This window comes from Rana temporaria, chromosome 13 (assembly GCF_905171775.1).
Source record: "Rana temporaria chromosome 13, aRanTem1.1, whole genome shotgun sequence".
Taxonomy (NCBI): Eukaryota; Metazoa; Chordata; class Amphibia; order Anura; family Ranidae; genus Rana; species Rana temporaria.
The window spans coordinates 73,542,906-73,560,093 of record NC_053501.1 but is presented as its reverse complement, the minus strand read 5'-3'; the positions used below and the strand labels follow the sequence as shown (position 1 = coordinate 73,560,093).

At 45.0% G+C, this 17,188-nt stretch overlaps 1 protein-coding gene across 1 annotated transcript in view; it reads right to left on the bottom strand.

The window, feature by feature from the left end:
* Positions 1-17,188, bottom strand: part of SPINT1 (serine peptidase inhibitor, Kunitz type 1) — a 72,767-nt gene that overhangs the window by 31,873 nt on the left and 23,706 nt on the right. The window contains exon 2 of the mRNA XM_040332889.1: positions 2,162-2,316. Within this exon, the coding sequence (XP_040188823.1) occupies positions 2,162-2,316 (155 nt within the window). The remainder of the gene's footprint in view (positions 1-2,161; positions 2,317-17,188) is intronic.

The following is a 17,188-nucleotide window of genomic DNA, read 5'->3' as shown; positions in this document are numbered from 1 at the left end:
CTATACTTGTGTTACTTTGCAGAAAATACTCACCTTTTCCCTCAATCCAAAGAAATTTACTGTTCTGCCTGATGTAGCCGAATAGCCTTGCTTTATAAAATGTCCCTGGAGGGTTTATTTCAGGTTTAGAGCGATACTCCATAAGGACTGCTGGATGTCTAAGGCCCTGTACACACGATCGGACAAAACCCGATGAAAACGGACTGTGTGTGGGCCCCATGGGTCAGTTGTCCTTCGGTCCAAAAAAAAAAAAAAAGAGAACTTGCTTTAAAATTGAACCGATGGACCGATAGGTCAAAACAGATGGTTAGTATGCAAAAGCATCGGTTCAAAACCTGCGCATGCTCAGAATAAAATCGACGCATGCTTGGAAGCATTGAACTTCATGATTGTATAACCTACTGAACCAGACCAAGAGACCATTTAAAAAGGCGCAGGAAACCTTTACAGGCGTTTTGAGTTAATTAGCTAATTAGAGGGACACCATGAGTCTACAATCTTGAACTTTCACAATATTAAAATTTTCTTAGATAATGAATTTTGGGTTTTCACTAGCTGTAAGCCATCATCAAAATTAAAAGAAATGCTTGAAATAAACCACTCTGTGTGTAATGAATCTATAGAACACATGCGTTTCACTTTCTGAATTGAATTACTGAAATATATGAACTTTTTGATAAGATTTTTTGAGATGCACCTGTACTCGTATTGCTACAGAATCTTGGCAGCCTGCTAGCTTTCTAATATACACAACTAGCAGATGTGACAGGCTCATTCATGCGGGTGCAGAGAGCCATATTCCATTAAAAACTAGTGCATGTCTGTGCCTACGACTTGCATACAGTACCGTCTCTCCCTCCCCCCCCCCCCCTCTTTTACAAGCGCTAGGCTTTTTTCTGCCAAAACGCTGCCGCTAGGAGAAAGGACTTTGAGGAGAGTTTGCAAAACGTCCTCCGTGCATGAGGCCTAACGGTTGTGAGAACAAAAGGTATGTTTTTTTTACAGTGTGTAGCTCTCGGCATTGATATGAATGGATCCTATTACTGCTGGTTAAAGTGATACAAAAGCCTAAGTTTATACTTAGTATTGTACAGAGTGGTTGCTTACCTCCTTTTCTGAAGTCCCTTGCCACTTCTTCATGCAGGTGCCCACAACACAGAAAGTCATGTGCTATGGGGGCACCTGTGTGAGCATGCTCCCGAGCCAGGCTCAGAGAGAGTCCATAGATGCCCCCACCCTCCTCACAGGATTTGAAGGGAAGGGAAAACAGCTACAACTAGGACAACTCTGAATCGCTGACAGGACTCAAGTAGGCGTTTAGGGTAGGGTGGGGTGGTTTAGTGGAAAGAGTTTTTACTTTAAAGCGGAGTTCCACCCAAAAATTGAACTTTCACTTTTTGGATCCCCCCCCCCCCCGGTGTCTAAGACAGGTATTTGCACCCACTTCCGGTAAAACACTCTGCGGCAGTCACCTCCCTACCCGCACGCCCCGCTGTCTTCTGGGAAACACACTGTTTCCAGGAGAGGACGGGGACCAGCGACGGCGCACCACGCTACTCGCGCATGCGCAGTAGGGAACTGGGCAGTGAAGCCACAACGTTTCACTTCCCGATTCCCTTTACCGAGGATAGTGGCAGGTGCAGCCGAGGAACGAGCGATTGCTCGGCCTTCAGCTACCGACATCGCAGGTACGATGGACAGGTAAGTGTCCATGTTAAAAAAAAAAAAGTCTCGGCCTATGATGAGGGGGTGTGTGCGCCTTTCCTCCAATCAGCAATGTTAGCTATCTTGGCTGTATGCCCAGACAAAATCTAACACGATCTGAACTTTCTACGTGTATAAATGTGAAGACAGCAGATATACATGTAAAACCTATGTAGGGAGATTTGGTTCTTCCCTGTGTATCATCTGAAGTTGTTCACGTCACTGGGTGTATGAAGGGGGGTTAACATCCACTTTAAAAAGGTAAAAAAAAAAAAAAAAATATATAATAATAATAATAATAATAATAATAATACGCTAGACTTGAAAAACATTCTAAGAATATATAAACACATTATACATGCCCATAGCACAAGTACAGATGCATCCAAGGTGATAACATACACATACAATGGTTGCATCAGTAGATCCTTATTTTGGGAGAACCCCATGAATTTACCTCCATAACAACAGCAGAGTCCCCTTCTAACAAGTTCCATTGGTAGCTGGCAATTCCTTCTCTGTCCCAGCTGTCAATGCCACTCAGCACCACATTCTGCGATGGTTGCGTTTTTACATCTTTGCTTACTTTGGCTGTAGGTGGGTCATCTTCCCCTAGAAGGAAAAAACAGATTTAACATTTGTATACAATTTTTATTTTATTTTTTTGAATGGTTGATATATATCAGAGTGGAACAAAGTAGAATATAATAGAGCAGACATGCCAAATTGCTGATCTGTGGGCCTCATGTAGCCCTTTCATTTCAATTTACAGCTCTTTACAAAATTTTAACTGGTCTAATGCTGTACCCACTTAAAAAAATAAAATAAAAAATGTCATGCTTCATAAAATCTTCCCTGGATCTTTTTCAGGGATAAAACACTGCACTGTATAGTTATGACTGTAATGCTGATTACGAAGGAGTGATCTTTTTTTAAAATAACGTAGAAATCGCTTTGTTTTTTCCATTAAATAGACAAAAAAAAAAGACACACATTTTAAAGGTTTCTATACGTGCAAAGGTGTGGCTGCAGTCTTAAAGCTGAACCTCGGGCAAATCGTTAAAGCACAGTTGGAATGCATGCTGTATAGGTAAACAGTCTTACTTTGAGGCTGGGTTCACACTTGTCCCACAAACGCTCCGACATTGGGAGCTCATGTAGCATGACGTGTGAAAATCAATGTTTCCCTATGGGAGACGTCTTAACTGGTCCGACAGAAGTCGGTCCAACTTTGAAAATGCTCCCTGTACTACTTTGGTCCAACTTTGATCCTACTTCAGCCTATTGAATATCATTGAAGTCGGACCAAAGTAGGATCCTTGTCCCAACCATCTGACTTTTGACATCCGACATGGTGATTACAACAGCAGTAAAAGGAATTTATCTCACTCTGGGATTGTTTTGATTGGTCAAAGGACAAGTCAGACTACCACAAAGTCAGATCAAAGTAGTATCCCGTTCATGAAAGTCGGATGGATGTAGGACAGATGTCATAGAGCAAAGTAGGATGAAAGTCGTACTACAGTTGTGTAGTATAGTGTGAACCCAGCCTCAGGGTACTTTTAAAGTGTACTGATCCTTAAAGTGGAGTTTCCATCCCAAATAGTTTCTCATTATTGTGCTCATTAGACCTTATAAAAAGAAAAAAAAGAAAATACAATTTTACTCACCTGGAAATGCCTGTTGCTATGCAGTCCCACGAAATCTGCCTTCGGAATCACCTAGGATTCTGACATCTCCCTCAGCTCCTCAGCACGCTAATGCTCCTGGGAAATGGGTGTCATCATTTCCCAGGATGCAGTGCGCTTCCCCATTATAACTCCCCATCCAAAACTTCCAGGAAGTGCTTGTGGGCTTCACAATGCCCACAAGCAAAATGACAACGGTGTGGACATAGTCTATAAAACTATTTTTTTTAAATAACTATGCGGAGCGGCGGCGGATTGTAAAATAGTAAGTGACCGGATTTATATTATAAAAACGGATGATGAAAGGACATGCATTTAAAAATTGCTAATTGTGGTTGGAACCCCGCTTTAACTGTGTAGTTGGGCTTATTTTCACAACAACCATCCACCCAGTCTTAGGCCGGCCACATAGGAATTGAAATCTTAGCTGGTTCAGCAGGAACCGGCCAAGCTTAAAACCGGTAATGAGCAGGCTGAATGTACCAAGTTAATCAATCAACTCGGGTACAACCAGCCTGCAGGAAGAAATTTGCACTGTGTATGGCCGGCCTGATACTCAACTGTCCCCAATCTGCCAAGATCCAAGCTCTGTCACCTGCTCAGCACTTGCCAGACATTTGTGTCAGAATCCCCGAAATGGAATAACTATGTCCTGGTTCACATTGGTGCGATTTGACATGCAATTTGGCGGCAATTGCACCGTCCTTAAATCGGTGCAACGCTGCACTGGTTTCAAAAAGTCGTTCTTGCACTACTTTTTGCGATTTCCATTCACATCTATGCAGAAACCCACACAGATGTCCGAAATTGCAGCCGAAATCGGGACTAACATGCAGGGCCATCTTTTCCATTGGGCATGCTGGGCAGTTGCCCGGGGGCCACACTTGCCTGGGGGGCCCCACCTGCCCAGCGACCCCAGTAAAAAATTGTGGAGAGCGGCGGGTCAGAACTGCACATGCGCAGTTTGCAGAAATTGCTGAGCAGATTTGATCCTCCAGGAGTGCTGCCTGTCTGCCGATGATGACCTCAGCCACACCGCCGGCGCCGCCCGCCAAACTTATAAAAAAAAAAGCAGCTGAGGGTGGATGGACGGAGCAGCGTGGTGACTCGTGGAGTAGACAGAGCAGACAGCACAGCAGGCTTGAAGCAGAGTGCGGCAGAGTCGGACCCCTGTCGCCAGTGCCGGTTTTCGTGAGCCTGCAACCTGCCCAGCCCCCAGCCAGTACAGTCGGTGTCGTAAGGTGAGTTGGCTGACTGTGCAGCTTGCAAAAGAGATCGGGGGTGGGGGGCAGTGGTCAGCCCCTGATCATTTCCTGTACCATGTCCACCAGCCTCTGACCATCTCCTGTACCATGTCTGCAGTCTCTGACCATCTCCTGTATCATGTCTACAGTCCCTGAGGGGGAGTCTGGAGAGGAGTCAAGAATGGGAGCGCTACTGGGATGGGGGTCACAGGAGAAGTCAGACAGCAGACTATAGGATAAAACCAGAGCAGCCAAGCTGGAGCCATCTGACTGAGCATTGCACGGTGCACCTGAGAGGAGGTCAGTGACAGCGCCGCCAGGCCAGTCTAAGGGGCAGGGGGTTGCTGATGTAAGGGGGGAGTTAATACAAAAATGTAAGGGGGCACTGATATAAAGGTTCCCCCCTCCTATATTAGTGACCCCACCTTACCTTAGTGTATTTCCTCTACGGAAGGCAGTCTCTGGTTGCCAGTAAAGATCATAATTTTTGTCAGTAAAAAATCCTCGTGTGTGATTGTGTAGACAGGGCCCCAGTGCACTGTATTGCCCGGGGGCCTATAATGCTCTTAAGATGCCACTGCTAACATGCGGGAGTGAAATGGTGCGAGTTCATCTGAACTCGCACGGCTTCATTCCAGCAGCTCAGTGCGATACCTGAGCTATAGGTTTGGTTTGTGTTGAGCTTTCATGTACCTGGCTAAGAAGATTCTGTGCATTACTCAGGATTCCCCACAGAAGAAATAACGTGGAATGGGGAATTATAATGCTGGCAAAAAAAAGGGTTGCAAGGTCATAAGGTTTATCCTAATGCATCAAGATAAAGAACCTTCTGTGTGCAGCAACCAGCGATATCCACGAGCGCCTCATTTGTAAGGGACTCTCCCTCCCGATTCTTCCTAAAGACGCATGATTGGATGCGAAACGTGCAGTGGCCTCTGGGTAACGCTGACATCACGTCCTGTCCCTAACCCCTCACAAAAGTGAGGCTTGCGCCGCACGCCAGTTCCTGGAGATAGAACGGTGAGCACAGGCTCCAAAAAGGAACGCAGAAAAGACTCAGTGCTGGTCTTAAGGCACCATACCTCTTCATGTGGCGAAATATGGAATGAATATCGAGATACCAGTTGGGAAATCCCACATACATTCTAATGAGAGAAGTGGCTGATCCAGGCATAAAAAAAAATAAAAAATAAAAATATCAAGGCTTTTTTATTATTGGTTTCTGGCGAGTGTTCATTTTCGAAGGTAGTGGTGCATCACGAATTGGTGGAAGTCTTTTTCAATACGGATCTAGATTTGTGAACGTGGGTTTAATTAACCATTTTTGAAGAGGAGCACTGGGACCGAGATATATATAGCCATAGATATAGATATCCATCTCTTATTTTTAATTGGTTACAATGTTATTTCATTGGATATAAAGCTTACAGTATTTTCCATAGTTTAAAAGGGGTTGTAAAGGTAAAAAAAAAAAAATCCCTAAATAGCTTCCTTTACCTTAGTGCAGTCCTCCTTCACTTACCTCATCCTTAGATTTTGCTTTTAAATGTCCTTATTTCTTCTGAGAAATGCTCACTTCCTATTCTTCTGTCTGTAACTACACACAGTAATGCAAGACTTTCTCCCTGGTGTGGAGAAAGCCTCGAGGGGGGAGGGGGCGAGCAGGAGTGTCAGGACGCCCACTAACACACAGCTCCTTTCTCTATCTGCAAAGTAGAGAGTGTCCTGACTTGCCTGCTTGCCCCCTCCCCCTTCAGGAGGGTTTCTTCACACCAGGAAGAAAACCTTGCATTACTGTGTGTAGATACAGACACAAGAACAGGAAGTGAGGATTTCTCAGAAGAAATAAGGACATTTAAAAGCAAAATGGAAGGATGAGGTAAGTGAAGGAGGACTGCACTAAGGTAAAGAAAGCTATTTAGGGAAAAGGTGTTTTACCTTTACAACCCCTTTAATTATTATTATTATATATAATTGATGGATGCAAATTAGTATTTACGGTCACAGGTATATTTGGTAAGAATTGTTTTGGGGTTGGGGCAGTTATCCCCTATAATAATAAAAAAAAAAAGACACTGTTACTGCACTACATAGGTTTACTTTCCTTTAAAAAGCCAACTTTAACATGTAAAATCAGTGAAATCCCAATGCTATGCAGAAATGCCCCACTGCACGCTAAAGCGGTTATAAAATAAAAAATGAACAAAGCATATCCCTCTATAGTGGTTGCTAGGCTCAATCCACAACACCCAGTAAGATCCCCATCTGATCTTCCCCCTCGTTACCAGAAATTAGTCACTGACAGTCTAAACCAGGGGTCCTCAAACTACGGCCCGCCAAGGCGATTTACCCGGCCCACGGCACGGACTGTCCCTTTCATAAGATTGCAGCACTTCCCTTCCGGAGCACTTCCTCCTCCCCTCTGCTACATTGGTCACACAAGACAGGAAGCGCGACAGGTGCAGACAAGGGCGGGACTTTGAGTTAAGAAGCGGGTAATTGGTTACAAGGCAGTGGGGCGGTCCCAGCAATCAATCATCTGCCTTTCACTTGAAAAGTCCCGCGCTTTGTCCAATCCTGTCAGGCTTTGCGTCTTGTGTGAATAAGGTAGGGGAGGGGAGGGCTGCGATCTTATGGAAGGGACAGAAAAATCGCTGGAGGATCTGGGGACGACGATGAACTCTGATATGGGGGGGGAACTCTGATGGAGCTTTATGATTGGGGGGGGCTTTGTAATGGGGGAGGGATCTGTGATGGGGAGATTCTGTGAATTGATTAAAACTTTTGTGCACTGCAAAACAAAAAATTTATATTTATATATATATATATATATATATATAGTGCAAAGGTATTTGTTTATATTTTTTTCAAACTATAGACCGGCCCCCAACAGTCTGAGGGACCGTGAACTGGCCCCCTGTTTAAAAAGTTTGAGGACCCCTGGTCTAAACCGACACCGAGAAATCCAGGGAGAAGCCAAACCCCCCCCCCTCCCCCTCAATCCTCCAGCACACACAAAGTGACCGACAGCCTCAGCTGTGCATGTTTCCCTATAGGCTGCATAGAGGAAAGAGTGTTCATTCCCCCTTTTTTCCCTGCTCCCTGCTCTTTAAATTGCAGTGTGCATCAGATTCCTGCCCCCTTCTGAAGCAGCGAAAAACACCTTTGATCTGTGCTTTTTATGAGACTGTAGATGAGACAGGGCTGCAGATAAACAGTTACCTCTTATGTAGAAAGAATTGTTTAACTGTAGACCACGGACTACTACTGGCTAGGCTAGCTGAAGTAGCCGGAGTCGCTGAATGTGTTTTACCCTGGTTCTCCTCCTTCTTGGAAAACCGATCACAAGTAGTGAAACTGGGGTCTTTCACTTCTGAAAAACATACGGTATCATGCGGAGTCCCTCAGGGATCTCCCTTATCGCCCGTATTGTTTAATATTTATCTTCGCCCTCTCTTTGAAATCATCAGTAACCAGAAGTTACTTTACCACTCCTATGCAGACGACACACAACTATTTTCGCATCTGCAACAAAAAGGATCATTCTCTTGGACTAGAGAAATGCCTCACTCTAATAGATAACTGGATGACAAACAGTTATCTTAAACTCAATGGTTCGAAAACAGAACTTCTCCCGTTTCACGCCAACCGGAAAAATCACCCTGCGTCAACATGGACTCCCCCACCCATTCTGGGTAAAACTATCACCCCCAGCACCAAAGTCAAAAGTCTCCGAGTCATTTTCGATACCTACATGACAATGGATGCACAAATAGGGTCAGTAGTCAGCGGATCCCACCATCTGCTGCGCCTACTACGCAGACTCACGCCCTTTATCCCGAAAGAGGACATTGCAGTCGTGGTGGGAACAATCATCAATTCCAGACTCGACTACGCAAATGCCCTCTATCTAGGACTCCCGAAATACCAAATCACTCGTCTGCAAGTCGTTCAAAATATGGCCGCTCGACTTGTGACTGGGAAAAAACCATGGGAATCAATCTCACCTTCACTGAGAGCCCTTCATTGGTTGCCGGTAAAAGACAGAATCACTTTCAAGGCACTCTGCCCAATGCATAAGTGTATTCAAGGCAACGCCCCCCAATATCTATGCGAAAAAATAAAAGCCCATAACCCCAATCGCATTCTGCGATCCACCAATCAAAACCTCCTCCAGATACCCAAGGCCAGATACAAGTCCAAAGGAGATCGAAGATTTGCAGTCCAGGGACCTCGCCTGTGGAATGCGCTACCAACCACCATCCGACTGGAGTCGGACCACTTGGCCTTCAGGAGAAAGATTAAAACCTTCCGCAACTGTGGATTCCATATACATTTTAAGCTTACATGAGTTCATAGAACACCTTCTGTCTCCAATGCCTGTACCTATACCCAATGCTGTATCCTGGCCTAGGGCAGCACTTTCCAGGGGGGCAGCACAGAAAGAGTCCCTGCTGGCTTGTGCTACACTGATTATGTAGCGCCAGTCTTACTGGGCGGACTGGGCTGAGAGGCAAATTAGTCTAGCGCCCCCATAAAGCAGCCGCACTGCTTCCAGTATGCAGGCGGCCGGCATTCCGCAACTGTGGGGAGCGCTGCTTCCAATTTTGACTGTCCTATCATCCTGGAACACAAACCTTCCTCACTGTGCTATATGTTTCTCCTGCACCATTGGCATGGTTATATCTTCTTAGTCCTCTCCATAAAATTATCAGAAATCTGTACTTAAAGTAGAACTATAGGCAACACTTTTTTTTTTTTTTTCTTCATTTTGGATAGAGTGAGGGAGGGTTATAGCCCGTCAGTTTATTTTGTACCATCCCTGTCCCCTTGCAGAGATTTCCCTTCACTTCCTGCTCCATAGCCAAACAGGAAATCTATGCAAATTAAGGGAATTCATTCGCCCCCCCCCCCCGCCCCCCCAGAACTAGTGTCCCCACTTGAAAATTTCAGGACGGGTCTTAAATCAAGGGTTGTGGCCTTGACAGAAAGGGGTGGGTTATATTTAAATTAAGGGGTGCACGAGTTTAGTCAGGCCTAGGGCAGCACGAAACCTAAATACACCACTGCCTACACCATATGTATTGCTCAATCCTGTCACCATTATATATTCCCAAGCTTCATCCTAGAACAAATTTTTTTCTGGAATTCTCAAAGAAAACCATCTGCATTGCAAAAAATCAGCACTTGAAATCAACTCAAGTGCCAACATGAGCACAACCATCTGCGAAGGACAAGAATGCAAACTAACTGGTTGTGAAACCTGGTTCAACATGCTTGCTTAAATCGTTCTCACGTGCTTGGGTTTAATGTAGTCAAACAGGAAGAAAGAAAATAATTTCATTGATGATCTCACAGAATATAAATACCGCTGAAATATCCACGCAAAATGCAACATGGGCAGCTTAACAGCAATTGTATGCCAGGGCAAATTCACACTAAAATGTACTGTCCTGCTGTTCTATGAGGGAGAGATTCTGAAACTCTCTCACTGGGGAGTGCCTGGTGGATATCGGAAGTAGGCAACCAATGATCCTGTGGCTGTGTTAGTAGATAACCCAAGTGCTGAAAAATAGTGATATAATAGTGATACAACAGCGTTATAGATTCTGTGGGACTTTTTTGGTGCACATCTCAAGCAAGCGAGAGTAGAGTCCTCAAAGTGTTCGGTTCAACAGTTTTGGGGTATCCTCCCTTCACCCCAACCAATGTCACCGTTTCAACACTTAGTGGCAGTTCACACAGGGGCAACACGACTGTGGGCACAACTTTGCGAGGCGACATCAGCGCGACTTACAAACATGACTTCAAGTCGCCTCAAGGACAGGCGACTTTGCCAGTGGCCAAACAATAATCAGCTCTGTGGGAGGGAGGGAGGGAGGGAGGGGTTTGCCTCCCCCCCCAGGTCGCGGTAGGGTGAACCGGCTCTCAGAAGACTAGACTGCTTTTTCAAGCCAGTGGAAGAGCGAATACAATTCTGTGTGTCTAGCTGTGTGTGTTTAAAGCGGAGGTTCCCCCTCAAAATTAACTTTTTGGCTAACCTATCTCTAGCCTTAATAAAGGCTTGTAGCGTTGTCTTTTTTTTTTTAATGTGTACACTTGCCTGTCTTCAGCCGCACTTCCGGGTCTTCTTCCTTGCGGGGAGTGGGCGTGTCGCTCCTTTTCCCCGACGGGGAGCTCTGCATAGATGATTGACGTGTGCGTTATCGCCTTCCGAAAATATCCGACGCGGACTCGGCTCTTTACGGTGCCTGCGCATGCCGTGTAGAGCTGACTGCGCAGGCGCCGAAAAGTGCCGAGTCTCCCTCGGATATTTTCGGAAGCCGATGACGCGCACGTCAATCACTATGCGTCATCTTAGGAACGCCTACTCCCCGGGGGAGCGAGAACCCGAAAGCCGGGTGAAAAAACGACAGAAAAATTTAAGTACAGACCAAAAAAAAATAAAAAATCCAGCATACTGTTGATGTCAGCAGTATGCTGGATAGACCCGTCTATAGATATTTTAGGGTGAACCCCCGCTTTAACTAGGGGGATAAAAAAAAGCGCTCACCAACAGCTCTTTTGGAATGTGCTACATAAGAAATGAGTGGTATTGCTCTGTTTACAGGGGGGGGGGGGGAAATAAATAAAAATTGTCAGGTAATATTTGGGCACGGACCTATGGGAAATAAATGAACAGATACATGTTGTGAGAGGTGTTTAGCATAGATTGTATCAAAACATTCTACATGGGTCTTCGTGTATTTTTGTCAGTAAGGCCAATTTTCCAAGGGAATCACTGAAGTAGATTTTGAAATGTTCCTACCATTTTGGATGTGTTTACAATCGCTCTAATGGGAAACTAGTGGTCAAGGATCACATTGTAAAAAAAAACAAATCAGTTTAAAATAGAAATGAAAGGCAAAATATTTGTGTATAGATAAAAGAAAAGAAAAAGAAGGGGGAAATCACTTTTTAGAAGTGATTTAATACCCTCTGCTCTCAGATGCATACGATCTGGTGGAGGAGAATCAGCAGCTCACCGAGCTTCTAGGGAAAGGTTGTGCAGGGACGGTGTGTCAGGACAAGTCTGATCATTGGAGGGGAGCAGGCCGAGTTCCCAGCATAGCGAGAAACTGACCACAATGTGTTCTTCTGCTTAGTGTAGTCAGATTTTAAATAGGAAAGCAGAGGGGCCGACAGGAACATCAGGTATTCCACACAAAAGGAAGCAATACAAAGAACAGGATACTTTTACACACGAGTACATAGTACAGCAGGCACATATCAGGAATATGAAATGTTGGGGTAACGAACACTTGATGCGTGAACGGCGGCCATACTTAACATTGAGTACACCTCATAATATCAGCTTTAACTATACGCCGGAAAAAGCCGAACGCAAACGACGTAAAAAAATGCGCCGGCCGGACGTACGTTTGTTCGTGGATCGCCGTAACTAGCTAATTTGCATACTCGACGCGGAATTCGACAGAAACGCCACCTAGCGGCCGGCGGAAAAAATGCGTCTAAGATCTGACGGCGTACTAAGACGTACACCTGTCGAATCGATCCCAGATGCCGTCGTATCTTGTTTTGTAGATACAAAACAAAGATACGACGCGGGAACTTTAAAATTACTCGGCGTATCAATAGATACGCCGGCGTAATTCTTTTGTGGATCTGCCCCTCTATGTGGTTTATGGATCCTGGATTGTCCTAGATGACAGGTTAGACAAAAAAACACCCTATGAGAGATGGCTTCACATACCTACAGGAACCGCCAAAATCTGACTGTTGAATTTCAAATAAATTTTGGAGGCAAAGCTCTCACTTATCCACATTCCTACTGGAGCAATAGAGATAATAATAGACATATCTCATTTAATTATTTTTTCTGTAAATTTTTATTTCAATGATTAGAAGTGCAAATAAAAAAAAAGGGGGGGGGGGAATAAAAATAAGAAATATCAGGGCTTTTTTTCAGGGGGAACTCGGGGGAACTCAGTTCCACCACCTTTGGCTCAGACCCTTTGGTGCCTGCTCACCTCAATCACTTGTAAACACAGAAGTCTGATTTCTGTGTTTACAAGTGACAGCTCTGCACTGTGTGTGTAACCCCCCTGAACTCTGCACTCTGTATGTAATGCAATCCTGGTATTTAATGCCCCTTTAAGACCCTTCTACTGTTTATGAAATTTAAATGGGGTCGTGGTTGAGTTCCTGCACCTATTTTTTTAGAAAAAAAGCTCTGAGAAATATAAATAATAAAAAGAGAAATGAGGCGTCCGGTAGAGGATTGAGATAGGAAGGAGGAAAGGAAATCCCTGGGATATGGTGACCCAGATGTTTGGCATGTGTGCAAAAGGGTAAGGATTGAGCAGAATTATAATTGTACGGTTAATAAATAAATTTTAGTAGACCAGAAGTAACCAGACTTTTCCCCCTTCATCAGTGTCATTGAGAATTTATTAAGTACCATGTCATTTTTTGCTTGACCTAGGCCACTATAGGTCTTGTGAACCCCACAACCACACCCTTGCCAAAGTTTGTTTTGCAGCTGAAAAAATTAAAGCAGTAGTGAAACTATATTTTTCTGTGCAGTCAGTAGTCATTGGTTAAAGCGGTAGTTCACCCTGACCCACATGATGTTACCATCGAGACAGGCATTGTAGCGCGAGCTACAGTATGCCTGTCCCGATTTTTTTAACCCCGTACTCACCTCGTAGTCGTCCATCGTAGATTCCGGCTCCCGCGGGGAATGGGCGTGCCTATGGAGAGGGAGGATGATTGACGGCCGGCCCTGGCACGTCACTCTCCCCGAAGACAGCCGGAGTAGGTCTCGGCTCTTCACGGCGCGTGCGCACAGGCTATGCGCACGCGTCGTGAAGACCAAGCCTATTTCGGCTATTTCCGGAGAAGCGTGACGCGCCAGAGCCGGCCGTCAATCATCCTCCGTCTCCAGAGGCACGCCCATTCCCCGGTATCTTCGATGGACGACTACAAGGTGAGTATGGGGGGAAAAAATTCGGGACAGGCATACTGTAGCTCGCGCTACAGTGCCTGATTTAAAGGTAAAAGAAAAAATTTTTTTTTTTTTTCCTGTCGATAGGGTGAACCCCCGCTTTAAGAAGGGCCTCATATGGATTTTTTGGATACATCTACCCAGTAGACATGTGCGATTCGGGTTGTTAAGAAGCTGGCAAAATTTCACTTTCAGAGATTTGGACATGGTTACATAGTAGGTGAGAATTAAAATAAAAAAAAGACACAAGTCCAACCTATGTGTGCGATTATATGTCAGTGTTACATTGTATATCCCTGTATGTTGCGTTCGTTCAGGTGCTCATCCAATAGTTTTTTGAAACTATCAATGCTCCCCGCTGAGACCACTGCGTGTGGAAGGGAATTCCATATCCTTGTCGCTCTTACAGTAAAAATCCCTCTAAGCATTTTAAGGTGTGGCCACGTGTCTTATTAAACTCCCTTCCGCAAACAAGTTTTATCCCTATTGTGGGGTCACAGTATGGTATTTGTAAATTGAAATCATATCCCCTCTCAAGTGTCTCTTCTCCAGAGAGAATAAGTTCAGTGCTCGCAACCTTTCCTCCTAACTAATAAAGGATCTGGAGGATATTAGCTTTGTTGCCCTTCTCTGTACTCGCTCTATTTCCAGTACATCCTTCCTGAGGACTGGTGCCCAGAACTGGACGGCATACTCTAGGTGCAGCCGGACCAGAGTCTTGTACAGTGGAAGAATTATCGCTTTATCCCTGGGCGTTAATCGCCTTTTTAATAAGAGCCAATATTCTGTTTGCTTTGTTAGTAGCAGCTTGGCATTGCATGCTATAGATGAGCCTGTCATCTACTAGGACCCCCAGGTCCTTTTCCATCCTAGATTCTCCCACAGATTCACACCCTAGTGAGTAGATTGAGTGACAAAAAATATGAATGCAAACAGTGGCAGCTGTTGCTTCAAAAAAAAATTTGTGGGGGGGTTTTGGGGGGGACGACGCAAACAAACATTTAAAAAAAAAACAAAAAAAACAACATCAATTGCAGCCACTGTGCCCATTAAACGCTACCACTGTGCCAAATTCTGCCAGCGTGCCCATCAAATGCTGCCACTGTGTCCCCCACCCGCTCACCATCTGCCTGCCACTTACCCCATCTTGTTGTGGCAGCGGGTGATGCCGACGAGCGGGGTCCTTAATGTCTCCTGTGGGGCCAGGCACTTCTCCACACCGTCCTCAGCTCTGACTCTCATCCTGTCAGAGGTCCAATAGCAGCACCTGTTTCAGCCAATCAGGTGACAGGGTAACCAGACCCAGTGTACTCGATTGGCTGAGAGGTGGGTCAGTGTAAGGGAAGTGAATAAAATCACTTACCCAAGTTAAACAGCGAATGCACAGCAGTGTGCCTGCCGTTTACCCTCTTGGAAGCCTTTTAGAGCCCATGGGTCTAATCAGGAAGTCTATGGCTCCAATCATGCCCTTCCAAAACACCACCGCCGCTGTAATTCATATTCCCCGTGCCTGACAAGGGTGTTGGGCACATGAATAGGGGGCGGCAGCAGCGACCATAGATGGATAGATTCATGCATTGCATGAATCTGTCCATGTGAGTTAGCAGAAGGGGGGCGGGCGGCAATCCCGCGTCTTTTATGGACGCACCACTACTGCAGCCAAATGCATTATTTTACATTTAACCTAATTTGCCATGTAGTTGTCCACCCCATTAATTTGTTCAGATCTTCATGCAATGTTTCCTCATCCTGTGGAGAAGTTATTGCTTTGCTTAGCTTAGTATCGTCCACAAATACAGAGATTGAGCCGTTTACCCCATCCTCCAGGTCGCTTATGAACAAATTAAACAGGATTGGTCCCAGCACAGAACCCTGGGAGACCCCACCTCCCACCCCTGACCCTTCAGAGTATTCCCCACTTTTCTTTTTCCCTGTGCAGGTCAGCATTTAATCGTAATCGTTATTGGATCTGCATCAGTGAACTTTTTTATATAAACTTGTAAAAAAACGGTCTTTTCTTTAAGGGTTTGTTCACACTTGACAAAAATTTCTGACGCTCAACATATGCTCCTCTAGCATTTGTATGGTGCGTCAATGAGCTTTAGAATGGGGCGTTCTACAAGTGTTAAAAAAGCTCCCTAAACAACCGATGCGCGGTTTTGGATCGTTTGATGAGCGTTAAAACTGCTCCACAAATGAAAAAGTGTTAAAATTAGTTTTTCTGTCACTCTGCAACCACACAAAACCTGCGCCGAAAACGCCTGTAAAAGCGTTTGCAGAGCGTTACCATAGACTTGAAAGGCCTCAAACGCCCCCCGACTCGACATGAGGCTTCAATTTTAAAGTGACGCAACGCTAATGCTTAGCATGAACAGCACAATGTGCCGTCTATTATATCTTGTGCACAGGCGTTTGAGGGGAGTTAACACCTCTCAAACGCCTGCTCTTAATGCCAGTGTAAACAAAACAAAATTTTCCAGTGTACCCTGTAGACAAGCTAAAAACCTAGGCTCGATATTTCAGGCCATACTTTGCCAAGTGGTGGGGAACCATATACCACTTTAAACAGTCATTTAATTTCTTCTACAAAAGAAGAGGAGTTTATTAAACCCTGGGCTGATGTGTCCCATATTTGCTCTAGTTCGAGTGCAGAGCTTACATCATCTTTCCAATTTATGGCATATTCAGGGAGGGTGGAGGGAGCCGGCGTTAGGAAGGCGGTGTATACCAGCAAAATTATGGCTTTACCCGACGGGTTGTGGCAAATATGCTCAAAAAGCGTTACAGATTTGGGCGAGTCATTATGTTTAAAGCGGGGGTTCACCCAAAAATACATTTTTAACATTACATTCAGCCGAGTTGTCCTAATGACAATCGGCTGTTTTTTTTTCCCCCGTACATACCGTATTTCACCGCCGCTTCCCGGTATGTCTTCTGCAGGACTGGGCGTTCCTATCTGATTCACAGGCTTCCGACCGTCGCATACAGCGCATCACGAGTTGCCGAACGTCGGTGCAGCTCTATACGGCGCCTGCACACCGACGTTCGGCAACTCGTGATGCGACGGTCAGAAGCCTGTCAATCAGATAGGAACGCCCAGTCCCGTAGAAGACATACACGGAAGCGGTGGTGAAAATACAGTATGTATGTACGAAAAAAAAACAAAAAAATAATAAAAAAAAAAAAAACACAGCAGATTGTCATTAGGACAACTCGGCTGAATGGAATGTTAAAAAAATTTTTTTTGGGTAAACCTCCACTTTAAGGGTGCATTATGGGGATAGATTTCAGAGATAAGCATTCTGTTATTAAATGCGGTCATTTAATTTTCAACTATGTTGGGGTCCCTCAGTATAGTTGCTGCATGTCCATCGGCCATCTTTTAGTCTGGTGTAGATGCCATGTAGTTGGCCTGAATGCATCACGGTCTGACCAAGGGATATTTAATATATCACGAGATCTGACTTGAGGTTAGAAACCCTCGAACATATGGCTGTGATGCTCGGCTTGGTCTGGAGCTGGAGCTGGCCGAGACCATCCGAGTG